This window comes from Lineus longissimus, chromosome 3, assembly GCF_910592395.1.
Source record: "Lineus longissimus chromosome 3, tnLinLong1.2, whole genome shotgun sequence".
NCBI lineage: Eukaryota > Metazoa > Nemertea > Pilidiophora > Heteronemertea > Lineidae > Lineus > Lineus longissimus.
This window is the reverse complement of record NC_088310.1, coordinates 22511381-22531111: the sequence shown is the minus strand read 5'-3', so window position 1 is coordinate 22531111 and position 19731 is coordinate 22511381. Positions and strand designations below refer to the sequence as shown.

At 41.1% G+C, this 19731-nt stretch overlaps 2 protein-coding genes and 1 long non-coding RNA gene across 3 annotated transcripts; 2 read left to right on the top strand and 1 right to left on the bottom strand.

Moving 5' to 3' along the window:
* Nucleotides 1-1500: 1500 nt before the first annotated feature.
* On the top strand, nucleotides 1501-4053 carry LOC135484253 (uncharacterized). The gene is made up of 6 exons (XM_064765562.1): nucleotides 1501-1916; nucleotides 2078-2194; nucleotides 2563-2706; nucleotides 3100-3189; nucleotides 3575-3709; nucleotides 3962-4053. Exons 1-6 carry the CDS (start codon nucleotides 1647-1649, stop codon nucleotides 4046-4048), a joined length of 843 nt encoding a protein of 280 aa, XP_064621632.1. The 5' UTR covers nucleotides 1501-1646; the 3' UTR covers nucleotides 4049-4053.
* A 1181-nt stretch (nucleotides 4054-5234) lies between these two features.
* Nucleotides 5235-19183, top strand: LOC135484252 (adhesion G-protein coupled receptor G4-like). Its single transcript, XM_064765561.1, has 2 exons — nucleotides 5235-5300; nucleotides 17653-19183. Exon 2 carries the CDS (start codon nucleotides 17662-17664, stop codon nucleotides 19177-19179), a length of 1518 nt encoding a protein of 505 aa, XP_064621631.1. The 5' UTR covers nucleotides 5235-5300; nucleotides 17653-17661; the 3' UTR covers nucleotides 19180-19183.
* LOC135484260 (uncharacterized) lies at nucleotides 6039-13196 on the bottom strand. Its single transcript, XR_010446439.1, has 3 exons — nucleotides 13055-13196; nucleotides 7901-7984; nucleotides 6039-7563 (listed from the first exon to the last, which is right to left on the bottom strand). It is a non-coding gene; the product is annotated as an uncharacterized LOC135484260 (long non-coding RNA).
* Nucleotides 19184-19731: the final 548 nt, after the last annotated feature.

Here is a 19731-nt window from a genome sequence, read left to right as displayed (position 1 = left end):
TCTAACTTACATAAAGTATGAAAATATTATTGGTCAATTTATTGCTATTATAAAAATGTGTTTTTACAAGCTTACTAAAGTGAATACCTTAACATGTTAACAATGTTAATATCAAGCATTGCACTGTCAAAACAGTATTAAAAATGCACACCGGGTACTTATTGCATGTTACCACTTTTTCCAATAATGAGAGGAATGTAAAGTCCAGTAATGGTGGTTAACAAGGGCTTTGGCATCGAGAGATCAAATATGATGCCCCGGCGCCCACCAAACAGAACGCTCGAAGAAGACTTGTTCAGACCGTCATTATCCGTTGGCTGGTATTGCCAAGCCAGCGTACCTCGGATGGCATTAAAATTGGACCGCAGCAAGAACTGTTACCTTTACCACAATTAGATTACATGTACGCCATCTACATTTGATAATGTCCCTGTATCTCTTCACTTTGTTACAGCGGAATGCAGTGGTGAGACCATTTCGTATTTCCAGCATGAGCAATTTGCGGTTTGCACGCATAGATGACATATGAGATAAGGCAACTAGGAGGCCAGGTATTTGTCACATCTCTCTCGCATATTGACTGTGCCTTTAGCGTCAATCTCCTCGAGGTTTGCAAGGAATCGCTGCATAATCTGTCTCGTCCAGCCTTCTTGTTGCTGTCGGCGGCGAGTTGGTATTGATGCATCCGATGGAATTAAACAAAACCCGGGAACACGTCCTTATCTCAAGAATGATATTTACCACGCTCGCGCCAGCCGACAACTAGTGGAAGGCGAAGACACCAATGTTGTGGAATCGGGTTTCCCGTGAGCCACAACAAAAACGTAGCCTGATTGACCAACCGAAATAATTTGACTGTTAAAAGATAGTTGTTGTTCTGTTTATAGATATGATTTTTCAGGAATGTGTACATAAACATTATATAAAAAGCTCCTGCGCTGAAATGTTCAGTTCCCGCGAGTAGTTTTGTTTCGAAAGCCCCATCAACTCTCTCCACATGTGTGATATATTAAACTATGACTTCACTATTGCTAGAGCCACTAGATCCACGGGTTAACCTCCCTACCTACAAGCCTAATTAAGAAGCACTCGGGCTAGTCGTCTTAATGAAAATAAAATTAGTAGAATTTTGGTTCAGGCCTACGTTTTTTTTTTAAAGAGGTTATCTAATCGAATTGACCACAATAAAAACTTAGTGACGCTCGACGTGCATACGTATCTATCTTCATACAAAATGCATAGGCCTAGACAAGAACAGCTAATTCCATTTAAGAATAATTTGGATAAAGGTGTTTTGCCTTAAGTTCGCCTATACGCGGAGGTCCTCATTTAACATGACGTTCACTGTGCATCTCTAGGAAATCTCTATTTCGAATCTCTGTTTCTGTTGGTTCATGATTTGTCGAGTTCATATCATAGAAAAAGAGATAACTGTGAAAACCATACTATTCTAGTTTAATACCAATGACCTGTATTACATGTACATGCACATGGTATACATGTGAGATTCAGAAGACTATTTTCACCTAATCGTCGGACAACAACAAGTGGATTACATTATCTTCGTGATTTTACATCCTAAAAATTGTTTAAAAGTCTCGATTTTTGACGCACTCTGTCTGGAAAGACTGAGAATTCACCGGAAAATGGAACCCGAATTCGACGCTACAGGACGCCGTGCAAGCATGGTCAAGAGTTTTGACCAGCATTTCGTCGGTTATGTAGCAGACGTGCCAAAATCTGGACAACCTGACTCCGATGTAAAAGATATTGCAAGTAGTAACCAGGAGTACATTCATTTCCTCAGGGAACGAGATGAACTAAAGCAAGCGCTGCAGCAGAAAGTGATGGAATATGGGAATGCACAGGGGAAAAATTTTGAACTTGTGAAGAAAGTTGATCTTCTTGAAACTGAGGTAAGGGGTAGTAAAAAGAAATACGCACTGCAGTATCACAAACATTTATCTAAAATAATCTGTGTGCGGTAAGCTTAATAACGTCTTTTTTACAGGCACAAACATGATGCACTCGGAGAAATAAGGAAGAAAATACAGCCCCTTTCCATATTGTTTTGCAGATAAAGCAACTAAAATCTGCCAAGGGTTTTAAACTATTGAATGCGCCAGCGAACGAGGTCTCTACCAGCAGAACAAGTCTACGTGCAGGTTCTCCTTCGCGAGGTTCTCCAAAAACAGTAAGCGGTCATTACTAACATTTACAATTAGGTGGCTAATACCAAGAACACGGCTTTATAATGAATATATTCAGATATTAATACGTAGAATAGTCTCTGTTGGAATTTAGGGCAAATGCGTTTTGAGCATTAATGCTCAAAGAGTAATATAGGCTATAATTCAAAATTTATCCCCTATTACCGGCCGCTTCTTCCGTCGAAGAAAGGTGCTGGTCACAACATCGAACGTCTTACTCAATTAGTTTTCTCCCTACATTCAATAAGCATTTTTCATTCGATGCCGAATTTATATGCAAACATATCACCGTGTACCAAAAAGAATCTTTTATCAATCATAATTAGTTTACCTCAACTTAACTACCCCGCAGAAACGAAAGGGAGCAAGAACAGTCAAGAAAAGTGGAAAATCCACTGGATCGAATGCTAATTGCACCGAATCGACAGGATTCTTGAGACATCCCGTTATACCAGGCAAAGAGGCTTTGTCAGAGGTCACATATGAATATTACACGGTATGAGCAGATAGCGACAGCCTGAGAATGTTATAGTAAAATCTCATATTGAATGTTTCAATGTATATATTAAGGTCATTATAAAATTATAGTCACAAGCATACAAAACGCGATCTGGTCGTGTCTGTTCACTATAGTGCAGGTGCTTTGCAGGGTGTGTCATCAAACAACTCTGGCTCGCACCACGATACCAATTATTGAGCCACCGCGCTTGATTTAAAAAATATAAGCCGTGAAAAGATATAAAAACCTTTTGCTGGTTGATTTCCGAAGTGCTTGAGCTCCGCTATTCGAGTCGAATACCAGAGCTCAAGCACTGACAACAACGCATCTTACTGTTTTCCTGTGGCCACTTCTTAATCTCGTTGCGTAATATGTAATGTGATATTTCAGGAAATCTCGGCCTCTTTCCCAGACCTGAGAATCTCCCTCCTTCTAAGTTGTGAACGGAAATTTGTCGCTGCTGACAAAGACAACAATGGCGTAAGTATTTCGGAAATGCTATGCAAAAGGTCGCTTTCCATTTAAAAAAGGTTTGGGAATTCAGCAATACTCTTCAGACTATAGCTTTGTGCGAAATGGCCACCCAAAACACGAACATGTTGATTTTTTCCTGCAGTTTTTCGGCCGGGAAAGATTTGTTGTTTATTTCAACGTGGTTCCCATCTGCACACTGCACAGTGCAGGTTGCCAGAGCTACATTTTATGGTTTCTTCGGGTCCTGGGCCCGGCGGGTTTTTTAAAGCAAATGTCGCTAACTCGCTTCATCTTCAACTCCTTTATCAGCATCCCACCAATTTAATCAAATGGTTAACTTAGTTGGAACATCCGGGACCCGACTGATTTTATTTTCCTCATTTCGCTCCAGTCAATAGACGTTGATGAGCTAGATGCCATCCTGACCAACAGTAAGATGATGTTTACGAAGAAGCAGGTTCAGGACATCATAAAAAGTCTCGATACAGATGACACCGGATCTCTGGATTTCATGGAAGTATTAACGGTAGGCTTGCTCAGTTCAGTTCAGATAGGAAGAGAGTTGTTGTTAAGACAATCCTTAAAAGTCATGAGGGTTATCCAACGACTCCCGACTCCGAGTCCATATTCGTTGCGTAAAGCTCCAAGTCTTTGTTATCGAATTAGCTTCAAAACGTCGTATTCGCGTCAGGTAGGAAGCTGTCGGAAAGATAAGGTGTCTATCAAAATAATGCATGACATTTGCAGTGAATATATCGTTTGTTTATTTGTTACGTAGGTAGTCGACCGTCTATCAAAGAACAAGAACGCCAAGCTACCGTCTGCTTTGGAACAGAACAAGTCTGCCATCTGTGTAGTACAGTGACAGATCAGAGGTGCCGCATGAGTCATGACAAAGGTCGATAGATAGAAAATGTCGAAGAGATTGACCAACTTCTCCCTTGGATTTTGCATCGGCAGTTTAATACATAACAATATATGCCCAGTAGGCCTTATATATAGACAAGTACAATCAAAACACTACCGGGTTTCACTTCGAAGGAACATTATTAACGGAGCAGTGGAAAATTTTTGAGATTCCAGTGAGTATGGACCATAAAGGCCAATACAATACAATACATTACACATTACTTTGAGGATGCAAGTCATACATTATAAAGTTATATTGGAGCTCATCTGTACTGTCTTTGGATAAAACAAATATGCGTGAATACATACGATTTGAAGCTTATACAGAGCCGACACTTGCTGCGCTAAAGAAATTTGACATTAACTGCTCAAAATCAATATTTGCTTTAATTGGTATAGATTACCACTGAAATTGCCTCTAGATTGGTACTCTAGACTCACCGATCTAACACCGGTTCATTTACTTGAGGCATGACGCCCCAAGTATGATACGCGTATAACAGGCCACGGTCCCTTCATACTGATTGGCTCACACTTGTCGGTCTTGAGGTTGTGGTAACTTGATTGACAGTGGTTGCATTGGGAATGAACTGATCACTTGTGACCTGACCACTAATACTTCTATCAGTGGTTATAGTGTGGTTCATCAGTTTCCCTCTCCATCAGCCTAGGTTTATTGACAACAAGTCTTCAGTAAAAGAAATCGCATTGTTAATAAAGTGTTAAATCTTTAAGGACCTGCCATCATGAACACTTACTATGAAATTAACGCAAAGGCGAAAGGCAAAATTGGTGTCGCCCACCCATTCTCAATCCCGCTTGAACAATGTTCAGTGGTATCCAATGCCAATGCGCATCTAGGGGGCTTGGCTTGCATATCCAGAAACGGTCTTAGATCGGTGTGTCTCGAGTATATTGGTTTAACCTGGTTTTAAACATGTCACGTACAAGTATTCTTTGCGTTTGCTTTTCGTAGGTGTATCAAAATATGAATAGAAAATTTACCCTCCGGCATCGTAGCTATGGCGTAGCTTGGTTGGCATGGGAATTAAAAGGCTTACACTGAATCTTACAATATAGATATTACTAGGCATAGCGATAGGCCGCAGTCTACACGTGACATGAAAAAGCGCCTATATGTAATTGCATGAAAATGATAATGGACTGATTCACCTCGACGAAGTTCTCTTTCGAATTCGATGACACAGGTGAGTTGAATCATTTTCTCCGATTTCTAATAGTAGGCATATTTGACAGGTATAAACCGTGAAAAGAACATACATGTACTTACATCGCTGTCACTATTGTAACCGTACGAAATTTCACTTCAAAGAGCATGTCATCTGAAAACGAAACACCGCACACCAACAAGCACTTGAACCTGATTAAACCAAGGAATTTTACAATATAAATGACTTGACTGTTGCAAGAGAAAACCCCGAGATATGATCGACTCAGTTTTGGAAATTAGTGATTTTTTTCCTTATCGCATGAAGGGAGTGTTCTGTCGATACAACTGACAACAGAATAATAAAACTTCAATTTGTACGCGTAACGTATAACTACTCAGCTGTTAAAAGTGCATCTTCTGTCTTAATCATGCATCGAAAGTGAGCAAGTAGAACTTGCTTCACTGCGGTACCAAAAGAGAGATAATGGGACTGCGTGATCGGAATTGTTTTGCGTGAATGACCTTCATGTACTGGTACTCTATGTAAAGAGACTCTACATTTGTCAGAAAATGCGATGGTTTTGAAATGGTTCGGCGTTGGTTGCGCATACATGCTATCATCTTAATGTCTAGCTATACGTGTTACTATAAATACATCTTAAGCGTTGTTAAGATTCCCGTACCCCTGGCGGTGCTAAGGTGAATAATTTCAACCCACTTTGTCTGGGCACGCAATTCCTTTGAAGCTAATTAAGTTATATCGTGAATATCAGTGAGATACGTTGCCCTGGATATAAAATTATTCGGCGATATTGTGCAAACAACACTTTTTTTCGTAGGCATAGCAACAGACGCTCGATTGCTAATACAAACCAATATTGGCAAAATCGGGTAGGCGAATAAAATGCATCATTGGTGCTATCGATGAGATTAAATCGTTAGATTAAAACTATCCTGATGAGATAGCAGATCATCGCTCGTACGAAGTTGCAAGTAAGTGTAATTGTTTTCAATATATAATATCATTTCTTCACTTTCTTCACTTTCATATCGCTCAGTACCGAATGTTTGATGATGTAGTTCAAATCGCTGAATGTGACTTGTCACTAGCATGCTTTAATGTCCTGAAGTCCGAAGGTAAATAGTCACGGCCATGGTTTGTCCTGAAGTCTAAAGTGAATACCAGTCACGGCCATGCTTTAGTCTACATACTCTCACTGACTGTATCACCAACAAAACTGAAGACTGAGGTCTGGTTAATTTAATAGAACGTAGACATGTTTAACACATTTTTTAAAAACCTTTTACTCGAAATTGCCCTGCCCATTTTGAAACCTCAGCAGTTGATTACGATTTGCCTAACAAAATCAAACCATATGGATCCGATATAGAATCTAATGGTTCATTGACTAGTCTCTGTTTCATCGTATGGTTTTTAAACTTAAGAGTTTCTTCCATTAACCCATCTTTCACACGCCGATGAACAAAAGGGTAAAGGTCGGCGAACTGCTTGCACGGAACGTGCACAGACGACGCTGCCCTTTCTTCTCTGTGGGTATACCATCCTGTGCTGCAGGTTTGAGTCTGACCGTAATATGTCCAAAGAAACCTTAATGATTTCGCTGGCGCAAGGACGTCTAGTCCTTCAAATGGTCTTACATGAAGTGGAAATGTGTAATCTCTTAAATACTTGGTTTTTGAGAATTCACTAGCAACGTCCCATATATGCGTCGTATTACTAGTATAGAACTGCAAATCTAAATACGGCCATTTCCACCCAAAATTAGTCATCACTGGAGCGTTGTCGGAGTAGAACTTGATCCTACTTCCCGCGTTCATTGCAGTGTAGTTTTGTATAGCTTTACAAGCATTTAAAAGCTTTGGTTTGTCATTGACGTCCATGAGTATATCTATATCGTCATCCCAAGGTATAAATCCATGGTGTCTCCAGGAACCTAGGAGCGTCCCACCATAAATCATGTAGCCAATCTGGGATTTGTTCAAAACGGCCAAAAACACATTTAAAGTCGTCAACAATGTGTGTTTATCTCTCTTCCCAAGTAAGCGTTCGCTGATCTTCGTCATCTTTCTCCTAATTTGTTGATTTTGAAACTTCATCCAAACGGCTGTAGTCTTTGCTCTCAATGTTTTAGCAGGCTTTATCGCCAACTCACCCAACCTTTGAACCAACACCAGCGTGGAGAATGTACTTCCTTTTGAAGGATCTGCTGATGTTATGCCTGGTGTTTTGGCCTGAATATGTCCTCCAGTCTGGGCTGCAGTGCTGCTCCGTTTCGTTGCTTGAAAAGTTGAATATTTAAAGGGTGAATTAAAGTCTTTCAATCTTAAAGAAGACGAAGTCGAGAATTTGACAATCTTTAGAATAGCTGTTCTAGGGGAGCTATAAGACGAAATAGTTGGTACGGTGGTTGCAAGATCGGTATTCGGGTTGCGAGAACTAGCAGTTTTTCCCGACGCAGTTGTTGGATCCAGGTCTGGCCTGTGTCTTGTAATTCTCACAGAATGGACGTCAGCAGCAAGCGTCGTATCCATAAGGAACGTTTCATCACTTATCGCAGACGTGCGTCGCCAGTGCGCCCTTTTAAAAATGTGCCTTGGCGAATGAAGATTGCTTACGAGTATCAAAGTCAGTGTCGTCCCTGAAAGTGCAAGCAGTAACCAGCGTTTTAGGAGGGCCCTCATAGTGACTGTGGTTTTCCACTGGAAAGAGGAAATAAAACATTGATTAATATCCCGTTAAAGAAGTTATCATCCTTCCTCAGCAGGTCAAGTCGTAGATACTGTTGGTGTCGTTTTAGCTATGCGATTGTCATTTTTTTGCATAGGAAGAAAAAAGTCGTTATCGACCAATAGAGTAAAAATGGATCAAATACAATACGCATCAGTACCTGCATAGCAACGACATTTATCGGACGTACATGATTAAAGGTAGGAAATCGCGGCCATGGCGATTTAGCGGATCCTGCGGATTCTGCGGAATCTGGGCGGAATCAGCATAAAAACAGCCCGAGAATATCGATATTATGATAAATTATCCTTATAATAAATATTTGTAATATTCCATAACTGTTAAATTGTCTAAACCGCTAAGATTATCAAGCATTTCGGAAAAACCCCAACATGCATGAAAAAAATGTCTGCATTCTATTATCGGACGATTTCCACATTGGTCTCGTTAGGGAGTTTTTCCCAAATGTACGCGATGATGACGTGCTCCATTAACAGGACGTAACATCTATTTTAAAATGCGTTTCCAAATTGAATGCATGAGGACAACCCATTTGTGTCGTATATCACTGGAAACGCCCGATTCCCCTGATTCTGCAGGATGTTAAATCGGGCATTTTATTTCTTTAAATAAATCATAAGCGTCACATTTGCTCCTAGCTCTGTTCACCATCCCAAATGGCAATATTGCCAATTGGGCCGGACAATTACGAAAACCCTCAAATATTATACATTTCTTCCTGAATAATTCTTAGAGTGACCATTCTCCCATGAAAGACAGTTGCTTACGCTACAAAAAAATCAAAAAAAATCGAGGGTCAAACATTAAACTTTTGAGCTATGTTGAATTTTGCACAAATCAGCGAAAAACGCACCAACTGGCACTGGACGGCATTTCAACACGGGGCCGACGCACATCCCAAGTTCAGTGTACACATACGTCGGCAAAAACAGTATAAATGCGTACTGTAGTTTCTTGTTAGCCGCCTATTGAGTAGCGCTCTAGATTTCAGAAACTCGAAAAAAACATGTCTTTGCCAAAACAACTGCTGAATCAACACTGACATACTGTAAGGACCGAGAAATCAATGATTTTAGGAACTACAGTGAGGGGGGGGGGGGGGGGGCGCATGAATAAAAAAACCCTCCCTTATGAGAGATTGAGACCATTGACCGTGATCTATAACCCAGGCCGAATTGGTAATAGGCCGAGTTGGCCCGTAATCGTGTAAGTCGTTACGCACCCGAACAACACACGTCATTTTCGCTCATTCGTTAATTTGTTAATATCGTGCAGAATACAATAGGGACGGACACTTTTTCCAGGGGACATTTTAAACTTCTACACTGGCCTGGTTGACACGTCTCTCTTTATTTTACAACATCGCAAAATTGTGCACGAGCAACATACGATTGCCTTGATGATCCATCATTAATAAGATATTCAAGTCACATGATGACTGATGATGTCCATACATCACGGCAGCCATAAGCGGCCACCTTCAGTGCCACCACGTGGGGCCTAATGGTGGGGGCGAAAACGTCAGGGAGCGAAACGACCGGATACCAATCCGCTGCAGACCAGATTTCGCAGAATCCGCAGAATCCGCAGGATCCGCTAAATCGCCATGCCCGGAAATCGCTGCACGGCAGGACCCATCCAGGTAGCCTAATCTATTATATATAAGGCCGGATCTATTTGGCAAGCCGCACGCCGAACAGGCATCTTTTTTTGTCCTGTTTGGAGAGCCGCTTGCCAAACAGCACTAAAAAGCCACCCTGTTCGGCCAGCCGCGCTTGCCAAACAGGTTAAAAAATCTACCCTGTTTGGCGTGCTGGAGACTTTACTTTAATATTAATGAGTTCGGCTCTCCATTCAGGACAAGAAAAAGTCGCTGTTTGGTAAGCCGGGCTTGCCAAGTAGTCACTTCCTATAGGCCTATATAATAATACTGCCGGGAAGGGGGACGAGTTAAGTGACACTAAGGGACGTTGTATCGCTTTGAAATTTGGCACATGTTATCCTGATGTTGTTTATTTTTTTCAAAATTTACTTCAGCAGCAGTAATGAGGAATTTTCAATTTGATCCATCAATTCTCCTTACCAAGCACAGAAGCCAAGCCATTACTGTTTAGTTATGCACGGGCTTAATCAGTTACCTGCACTCCCTGTTGGGTGAACAGCTGAGTGTAGGGGGATGATTGGAACGGCCTGTACCTGCTGACCTGCTCAACCTACTGGTATCTATTCACACCAGTCCCAATGCTGTTTACATTCTCTGGATCCTGCATAAACAGCTATTGAAACAAGGTGTTTTTTGTTGAATGGATGGAGAACATTGGAAGTCCTCGGGCTATAGAGGCCTACAGTGTATACTGTAGCATTAGCATGCTTGAAATGGGACATGGGCTAAATTCATGCCACAAAATGATTAAATCAGGGCGGGCCTGATCAATGAAATGCTGCATACAATCATTCTCCTAAGCAGACATTTCGCCTCATCACACGACTACTATCACAGCGCCGGAGTATGGCATGCATCTCAACAGTAATGGACATGTGTGTCCATGTGATATCATACGTTGCGCCTGGTGTAAAAGAAATGCAAGTTCCCCCGGAATCTAAGTCCGGTCCTTTTGTTAAAGTCAATAAAGTCGCCGAGTTCCTTTGTTGAAGATTATGTATCTAACCTTTACCAAACCATTAACCACATTCGTTGACAATACACAGCTTGTATGGGGTCCTGCATTTCTAGGACGTCGTTTCCTTTTACACCTGTAAAAGGATTAGGCGAATTGATTTCACCAAGTTCGAATGAAATGTATCCCAATGTAAAGAGATCACTGCTCGACAAAAGCTACGTTTGATTAGCACGTTCAAAACCTAAAATCATGAACAAATCAGTTTCTGACTACAATAGGCCTGAGGAGATGAAAATTTAGTGGCAAAAGACATAGGCCCTAACGTCGTCAGATGTCCTTTTATCTTTGTTCCTATCGCGACAGAAGAAGCATATGATCAATCCAGGCGGATCGTCAAGGATCATCGTTTACTCAGAACATTGTCTGCAAAGTAGTCCTTTAAACTAACAATCAGGTTACATTGCCATTGATATTGCCGTTTGATTGCAGAACCTTGGTGCACGGCACCAAAGATGCCAATGAAGGAATAGGCTATATCTGATGGTAGGTGATAAAGTATGGAATTAGTGAAACCTTGGAAACACTGATAAACCTTGGAAACACTCCTTAAAATGCATAAAAACATGAAATAATGCCATTCGAACCTAACGTGGTTACGAATCAACATTTGGAGCTTATTCTTACATGATCAGATCGGAATTTTATGGTAATTTAGAAATCTGTCGCATATCCGATTCAATAGTCTATATTTTAAAACAACCCAGTTGTACCTCGCCTCCAGTGTACAGTACTGATCTCCCAAATATGGGAAGACACGCCCACCACACACCCATAATATGGACCAATAGCGCTCCGCTTATAAATACGCCACCACCACGCGGGGCCTTTTCGATCAGACGAGTTGCTTGGGAAGTTGGGGGCCTGTCATGCATTATGCATGGATAAGGTTGACGACTATGTCTAGGCCTAATTGTCTATGATTGACTGATATTTTATAACAAACGATGAATAAAAGAAGCCTAGTCATGTATGTTTATTACCGAAGTTTGCGGATGAAAATTTCCTTCGCCGTGAGCGATTTCTTACATCTTCTAGATGCAGAGATCTTTCTGACGTCACCAGTTCTAAGCGGTTTTTTTTATTCACGTGTGTGTTTGTCCTATGATCTCGTGCATCTAGTACCGAGCATAATACTTTATCGTCTATGGAATACAAAACAATCATAAAAACTAATTTTTGCTTCCATTGAACAGAAATAAAATATTTTAACGAACACAGCGCATTGCCAATTGTTATTGATGACGTCATCCTCCACATTAAAAATGTTGGCTTCTGAACTAACTGGCAAATTGCTATCAATAAAGTCAGCTGGGACGAGACTGTCAGTTGGGAGGGTATAAATCGTGGAAGGAACGCACCCGATTTCCCGCGCTATTTGCACAGTGATTCCATGGTTTACATTGAATATTACAAGGTTTATCAGTGTTTCCAAGGTTTCACTTATTCCATACTTTATCAACTACCATATCGGTAAGGTGATATGATATACTCCTGTTAGAGATAAGCGGGGTATAGCGTGTGGGTTCTGCCGAAGACGAAGCCGTGGTTCATGGTGGCTGAAAAACATATGTGAAAATGATCTATTGATACATCAGGATAGTCTGGCCATGTGCCGCGCTGAGCAACGTGAAGCAATCCACACCGTTTGTTAATTTTTTTTATCCACACTCGATTTGCCTACATTATCCTCATCAAAAAACACTTTTCTAAAATGTGGAAATGGCGTAGGGTGGTGGCAACGGGAACGCCACTACCCAGTGTGCCAATGCAAATATGCGCCGATACGGATGGAAAATCTCCCATAAGGATGTGGATGATCACTAATCTGATTACAAATTCCGAGTTAGACAACGAAAATTTTGTTTGTTTGCTTGTTTGTGATTATTAGCAAACAATAAAAAAATCATGACTTCTGTGGAAATAGATCATTATGTTCATAGTCAACTGTTATGACAATACTTAGATTCGATGTGCATGCCTCTAAAGGCACCCCGAAGATGGAGATGAAGGATGATTGCATCGTTCAGTAACCATCGCTGATAATTGCGGTGATATGCCTGCATTATATACACGTAAGAATGTACGTTTGATATAGCAATCTGAACTAGTGCACTGAATTATTCGAGGGTAAACACGCTGTCAATGTCAGCAGGTATGCTGTGTTGCACCCTATTGCAGCAAATACAATGTAGGTAGGGTGACAACGAGTGACAATATCAGCGTTGGTTGTGCCGCTATATATGTTTACAGCCATATCCGAATTGGTACACGAATCGAGGTCGTTCACTTACATGTACGAGTAACATTACACATCAGCAAGGTTCGTACAAGCATGCTTACCAAAGTTATAACGAATATTCCATCATATCGACATCCTTAGTCCGTGTATGATACAACGCCATCCCGTATCGACCAGCAACAATCCAGCTTCACCTTCCACAGCGGCTGTATCCCCGGCACGATAGCAGCAATGTACGCACCATTGCTGGCTGCTTATCAAACGAATACTGGCTGCAAGGCTATAATGTTCATACCGGTAGTAATGAAAGAATGCTTTGCGCGCGAATATCACCGTTTTTGAGTGTTGCATATAATTCAAACTAGTGGTCCAGTGTGATGAGGCCGTCCTAGTATCAGACATCACTGAATCTGCAGATAAGGGCCGATCGAGATATAAAGGTGCGTAGGATTATTTCCAGTAGTAAGCCGAACTGAATATTCTTGACCATTGCAGCTGAATCATAGGAAAGGAAACCGCGAAGGGTATGCACATCTTAGTTATTACTTTTCGAATTTAATTTTTTCGCACTATTTGTGCACTTGATTTGGTTTGTGATCAGTTGATCGGACTCTACTAACCTACGTACGCAACGTGGGGCGGACATTTGTTAATTTAAGGCCCATTTTGCGTACGCTTGCTTACGTAGTGGTGTGTTTCTTCGCCGTATAGTCTCACTAAGTGTGAAAAAGATGAGACGTTCTGGTTATGATTTTTTTTAAATGTTGAACGCCTCATCAATAGTTATTAAATTTCAATTGTAGTAGAAACAAAGTTTATTTTTGTTTTATTATGCGGCATCACGACACCAACAGTGCCATTGACATTTTAATATTTATTTAAACCTCCAAACAGGAGAACAATGACAAGTACAATAGATACATAAAAGTTCAACAAATATAAAACAGTACATGATTAAAAAGCTCGTACCAAAAGTTTGACCAGCCCCCTCTCGCGCGACCCCGGGGAGCAGTATCTGTCGTCGAGGAGGAGAGACCTAAGAGAGTCAACTACGCCATCCTCGCCAACAGAGGCCACGCCAACGGGGCAGAGCGAGCGGGGACGGTCTGAAAAAGCAAGAACAGCAGGCGACACGTGATGGGAGACATCGTGCAACAGTGTACCAGCAGTACAACCACGCCCCGTTAAAAATTCAGCCAAAAGAACAGCGTTATTAGCACTAGCCGGGGACCGACGTTTAAAAATACGGTTAAAAAGTAATAACTTACTATTGAGGATCACAGAGGAGACAGGATTAACAGAAATGGCTTTCAGAAGCTTGCCATGGTGTGATCGCTTCGGTAAACCGAGCACCCGTTTAAAATTATTACTCTGAAAACTGTTTAAAATAGTCAGATCGTGTTTGTTCATATACACGCTAGAACATCCAGAGATTGCAATAGGTAAAATAGCGGTTTTCCATAAATACACTTTGGCAGCTGAACATAGGCCCGGATAACTGAAACCTGCACTTAATAAACTGAAAGCTCGACGCTGAGCAGCAGAGACCCTCTGCTCTACATGAGATGGTGATATCAGGCTTGTACAGAACTTAACACCAAGGATGTCTACCTCGTCATCTACAGAAATTACATTGTCATCTAAATACCAAACTGGAGTCTTGGATAAGATTTCTTTACCAAATATTATACAACGTGTCTTCTTAAAGCCAAAGATGAACTGCCACCTATTGGCATATCTTGAGCAAATGTCAATTAGACCCTGTAACCCTGGGGCACTTAACGCCATTAGATTAACATCATCCGCATATGCGAAGTTATTAAATAAATACTGGGATACACGCAATCCAAGGCCAGAGTTGGAGAGTTCATTAAGTAAGTCATCTGTGAACATTATAAAAAGGAGAGGTGACAGTATACTACCCTGTCGTATGCCTCGGGTTACTCTAAACTTAACACTGTGTTGACCGTTCCACACAACCAGTGCCCTCAGGCGGGAATACCACTCATACAAAATGAGCCAGTGATTAAGAGGGATACGGGGTAATAACTTGTACATGAGACCATCATGCCATATCCTGTCAAAGCATTTTTCTGCATCCAAGCTACAGGCATAAACAGGGCTTGAATTGGAATTGAAATAAGCTACAGTATCATGTAAGAATGCACATGCCTGATCAGTGCCAAGGCCAGGCCTGAACCCAAATTGAGTTTCACTACAGTTATCACAGTCAGGTTTGATGAGACATTCCAGCAGTTTAGAATAGCAAGTGCTCACAGTTATAGGACGGTAATTACCCGGTATATTAGGGTCCAAAGTAGGCTTCTTTAACACTGGTACAATAGATCCAGTTAGCATGTCAACACCAACAACATGCCAACTAAGCATCACAGTATATTATACATGTACACAAGTATCACCGGACTGTCTTTTTGCATAGGTGGGGGTTTGTCCACGGGCGCACGCTTGCGTATAAGTGGTTTTTTTCAAATTAATTCGCAACAATGCAGAATCAATTGGACTATAGCCGTGATAGTAATACGTAATTTACAGTTGATTAAAAACCCATTGTGCGACAATGCTTTGTTCAATTCATTACTAAAGTGCTAAGCAGTTGTTGAGTTCGATATATAATTGGAAGTGACTACTTGGCAAGCCCGGCTTACCAAACAGCGACTTTTTCTTGTCCTGAATGGAGAGCCGAACTCATTAATATTAAAGTAAAGTCTCCAGCTCGCCAAACAGGGTAGATTTTTTACCTGTTTGGCAAGCCCGGCTGGCCGAACATGGTGGCTTTTTAGTGCTGTTTGGCAAGCGGCTCTCCAAACAGGACAAAAAAAGATGCCTGTTCGGCGAGCGGCTTGCCATATAGACCCGGCCTATATAATTTGCTAAGCAACAAAAGCATCATCATATGTAAAATTTTTATACATGGGCTCTGTGTAGGGAAAACAGTTTGATGGTGTCATGGGCGTGCATACTTTGAAGCGACTAGTGGTTCACTAAAATTCTCCGAAAAAAAGTTTTTTATGAAAATTTATGAGCATTAGTAGCAAACGAAATAAGAGTATCGACTTCAGTTCAAAATGGGACGACATAGCACGTCTCGTTGATCATAGTGCATAGAGCGTGGCAGATATTTTAGAGTTGAATGAGCCATTATAGGTTTCATCGACTAGTTAAAAGACAATTTACAATTTTTTTCAAATTGAAACGAAAGTGTATATCTTTATTAAATAGTTTCCACTCCATCCATCGGGTGGCACGTGACATCAATGTGGAAGGTGCACTCTAATAAAGGGTTTTGAGCTCTTGAAATACCTTCAAATAATTTTCAGTCAATTTCGGTTTTAAGACCTTTATTTCTAAGGGTGTGGTTGCCGAATCCCAACCTTCAGAGACCTTCAAAAGTTTTTTCAGCCAACGCAAGTATGCACCCCGTAGAGGTTCTTACGCGAGATGAAAAACCATAAGGTTTTAAGAATCACTTTCACTTTGCTAAAAAGACTCGACAATGTACATTATTTTGTGCAGGCCAAACAAATTTAAAGGGGCTACAAAAGCTCCAAACCCTTTATTTGGTTGTGAGATGCCATTCACCCTGTTCAATTTGGCGAGACAATGGGCGACGCCAATTTGTCTAATAATGGTCATCACGTCATGTTGGCCTTTATGTCGATTTCGTACAAATTAATGGAGCGGTTGAACTCGAGTATCTTCCGAGGCAAAGTATTCCACTGATTTTGAAAAAGGTCGTGTTACAGCAATATTTACATTGTGAACGAACTGCATGTTCCGATTGATTTATGCATGTTTGAGGAAGTGGACGTAGAGTCACATTAGGGAATAACGAATCACGCTGTCATCACGGCGTCATTTATGCTTCATGCTTCATGTGCAGGTCACCATATGCAATCAGATAGCGCGATGATATACATGTAAATTAACGCAAAACAATTGCTATCAGCATGATCAAGGAGTAAGGTCTTCGGTCACCATAGTCACCGGTTTGTTATCTCTTCTGAATCGACCGCCGCAAACCAGGAATCAGTCAAAGATGATTTATTACGTTCGATAAAGGAATAGTGAATATGCTTATGCCTTTGGCCAACGCTATTATTTCGAAGTTAGAATCATGTGAAAACGTCTTATGTGTTGCATGGACAGACACGCCCCCATAATATGTTCAATTTGTTTTAAGGGACTCGGATTGGTTTGAGATGGTTCCGCCAAACATGTTTAGTGGCGCTAGAATTAATCTGGTATATTTATGCCATTATCGTATATGTAAAGGGGAAACATGCAAAATACAGTCTGCATTGTTATGTACTTGGCATGCTTGGTAAGATTTGGTGAGACTTGGCATTACGAGGGAGTGAGGTACGAAAGATGTTGATTCTGTCCACCACTGTATAATGACTTGCGTATGCTTTGAAGTTTGCTCTCGCACTACAGACCCATTTCATATCTCTCGATGTGCTGGTAAAAAAACGAACAGTATCACACTTAAATATGATGCAACCTCACAACAGACTGAGAGGAAGTTTAGGGGCACAAAAATGTCTCAAATGATATTATGATATTTATTCTATTAATTTGTACAACAACAACTGACTACGATCACGTTACACGTGTTAATAAACGGCCTATGATGTGATCTAGTAAATATTTCAATTTTCATTTCATTTTCCATTTCTAGGGCTAGAGAATGCCACCGAAGACGTCCAACAGAAAAGCCAGATACCTTGTATCTTCGGTCGCCCTATGCTTGCTATCCATGTACCTGATGAGCTCGTTCCTCTCTATGGACTTCAAGATAGTCGAACTTGTCTTCCAGAACGAGACCTACCACGTCGAAAAGGAGTTCATAAAACATCGTGGAGCATACCCAAAGATGGTTCGGAAACGAAGTACTACCACGCCGAAATACGTCACTACGACGCCATCGTCGACTTCAACGCCGCCAACGACAACACTGCTTACTACAATAATCTCGTCTACGACGACTATCCCGTCCACGACGACTACGGCAACGACGACTACGACCTCATCCAAAACAACCAAAACCAACAAACCGTCCACGCCAACTACAGTACACCAATCGTCCACGACAACTCCGGCAACGACGACTATGTCCTCTTTCACAACAACAAGTACCCAAAAACCGTCCACGCCGACTAGAGTACACCAATCGTCAACTTCTGCTAATCCGTCTCAAACTAATAGTGCTACAACCGTCAGGAAAACTAGAACGACAATTCAATCAACGAGCAGATCGCCTGCAACTGTTTCCGCCACAACTGCAAGAGTCACAACCGTCCACAAGCTGACTACAAATGCCTTAACAGCTACTCCTACAACTACTGCCAAGACCGTGTCATCCACAAGGACAGTGTCTACTGCTGAATCCACAACCGTAATAACACAAGCGCCAAAACCAACTAAGTCAAAGATAACGGATAAAATGGTCTTATCATTCAAAACTCGAGAACTTTCGAAAAAAGACCATGACATTTTGATTGATTTAGTTAAAGTTTTTATAGCCGTTGCTAATGCGCACAACTGGACGTACTTCATGTACGGCGGCACCACTATCGGCTCCATCCGCCATCATGGATTTATTCCTTGGGATGATGATATAGATTTCTTAATAAACACCACACATGTTACAGAACTCAAAGAGGTGTTTAAGAAAATGGAGCCAAAATACACCGTTCATGACAGAGGCAATGATCCAATACTAAAACTATTCTCATCAGATTCCTACATCTGTCCCAGGAGTCATTGCAAATGGAAATGGCCTTTCGTTGACTTGTGTTTCTTCACCGAAAATAGTACTCATATCTGGGACACGAATAAGTATTTTAGCCATCAGAAGCTTAGGAAAGCGGACACATTCCCTGTTCATTTAAGACCCTTTGAAGGTTTGTGGATAAAAGCGCCGAAAATTTCATTACGAATGATACAGGTGATATACGGTGTTTCGGATGTCTGTAAAACTCATTCATATGCCCACGCCAAAGAAGTAAGTGGGCAAAAGGTCTATAGCATTACATGTAAACGCTTAAAGGACGTCTATCCATTTGTATTTAGGCGCTGGGTAGATGGGAAAATGGAAGAAACGTTGCGACTGGGGGATGAGATTTTAGACATTCAACTCGTAGAGCACGAACTACCGTCCACGGTGACGAAACCTTACAGCACTTTACCAATAAATGGGTTTTGACCACTGCTGATTATTCCAACATATTTGTTGCTTGTTTAATTGAAAAATATATACTTCTATACAAAATTTATTTCTTTTGATAATTGTTTTATGTAAGTGTTCCTCCTGTTATGTGTTACTCAATCTTTTTCTTGATCTTTCATGAAGGTGACGAAGTTCATCATCATCCATTGAACCATCTCTGTCTCATCGTTATCTGCAAATAATTAAATTCAGCTTGCAAAAGAGTGGGATTAAACAAAGGGCCCAGTTGTTGAAAACAGGCTACAATGTTAGTCACTTTCTTGGCATGATTCTAACCTGGTGATTTCTCAGTAAACCCACAGGACTTCTACACGGGATATTACAACGCTCCGATTCCTTCGCGAAAGAAAAGTGATGTTAAGGTTCATGTGCCTTTATAATTTGATATTAAAGTGGCCTCTTACGACATATGCATTGCTATAGTTGGTCTCCGTTCCGTAATGATGATGTAATGAAACAATGTCACTTCGAACTCAAACTGTACATGAATGCCGTTTACATGTAATCTGTATGAGATTGATTTGGTTG

What these genes read in the sequence shown, in the direction of transcription:
- LOC135484252 (XM_064765561.1), top strand. Translation starts at nt 17,662, where the DNA reads ATGCCACCGAAGACGTCCAACAGAAAAGCCAGATACCTTGTATCTTCG.
- LOC135484253 (XM_064765562.1), top strand. Translation starts at nt 1,647, where the DNA reads ATGGAACCCGAATTCGACGCTACAGGACGCCGTGCAAGCATGGTCAAG. An exon ending in CGCGAGGTTCTCCAAAAACA is followed by an intron (nt 2,195 to 2,562) that starts GTAAGCGGTCAT and finishes ACTACCCCGCAG; the next exon opens with AAACGAAAGGGAGCAAGAAC. An exon ending in ATTTCATGGAAGTATTAACG is followed by an intron (nt 3,710 to 3,961) that starts GTAGGCTTGCTC and finishes TTTGTTACGTAG; the next exon opens with GTAGTCGACCGTCTATCAAA.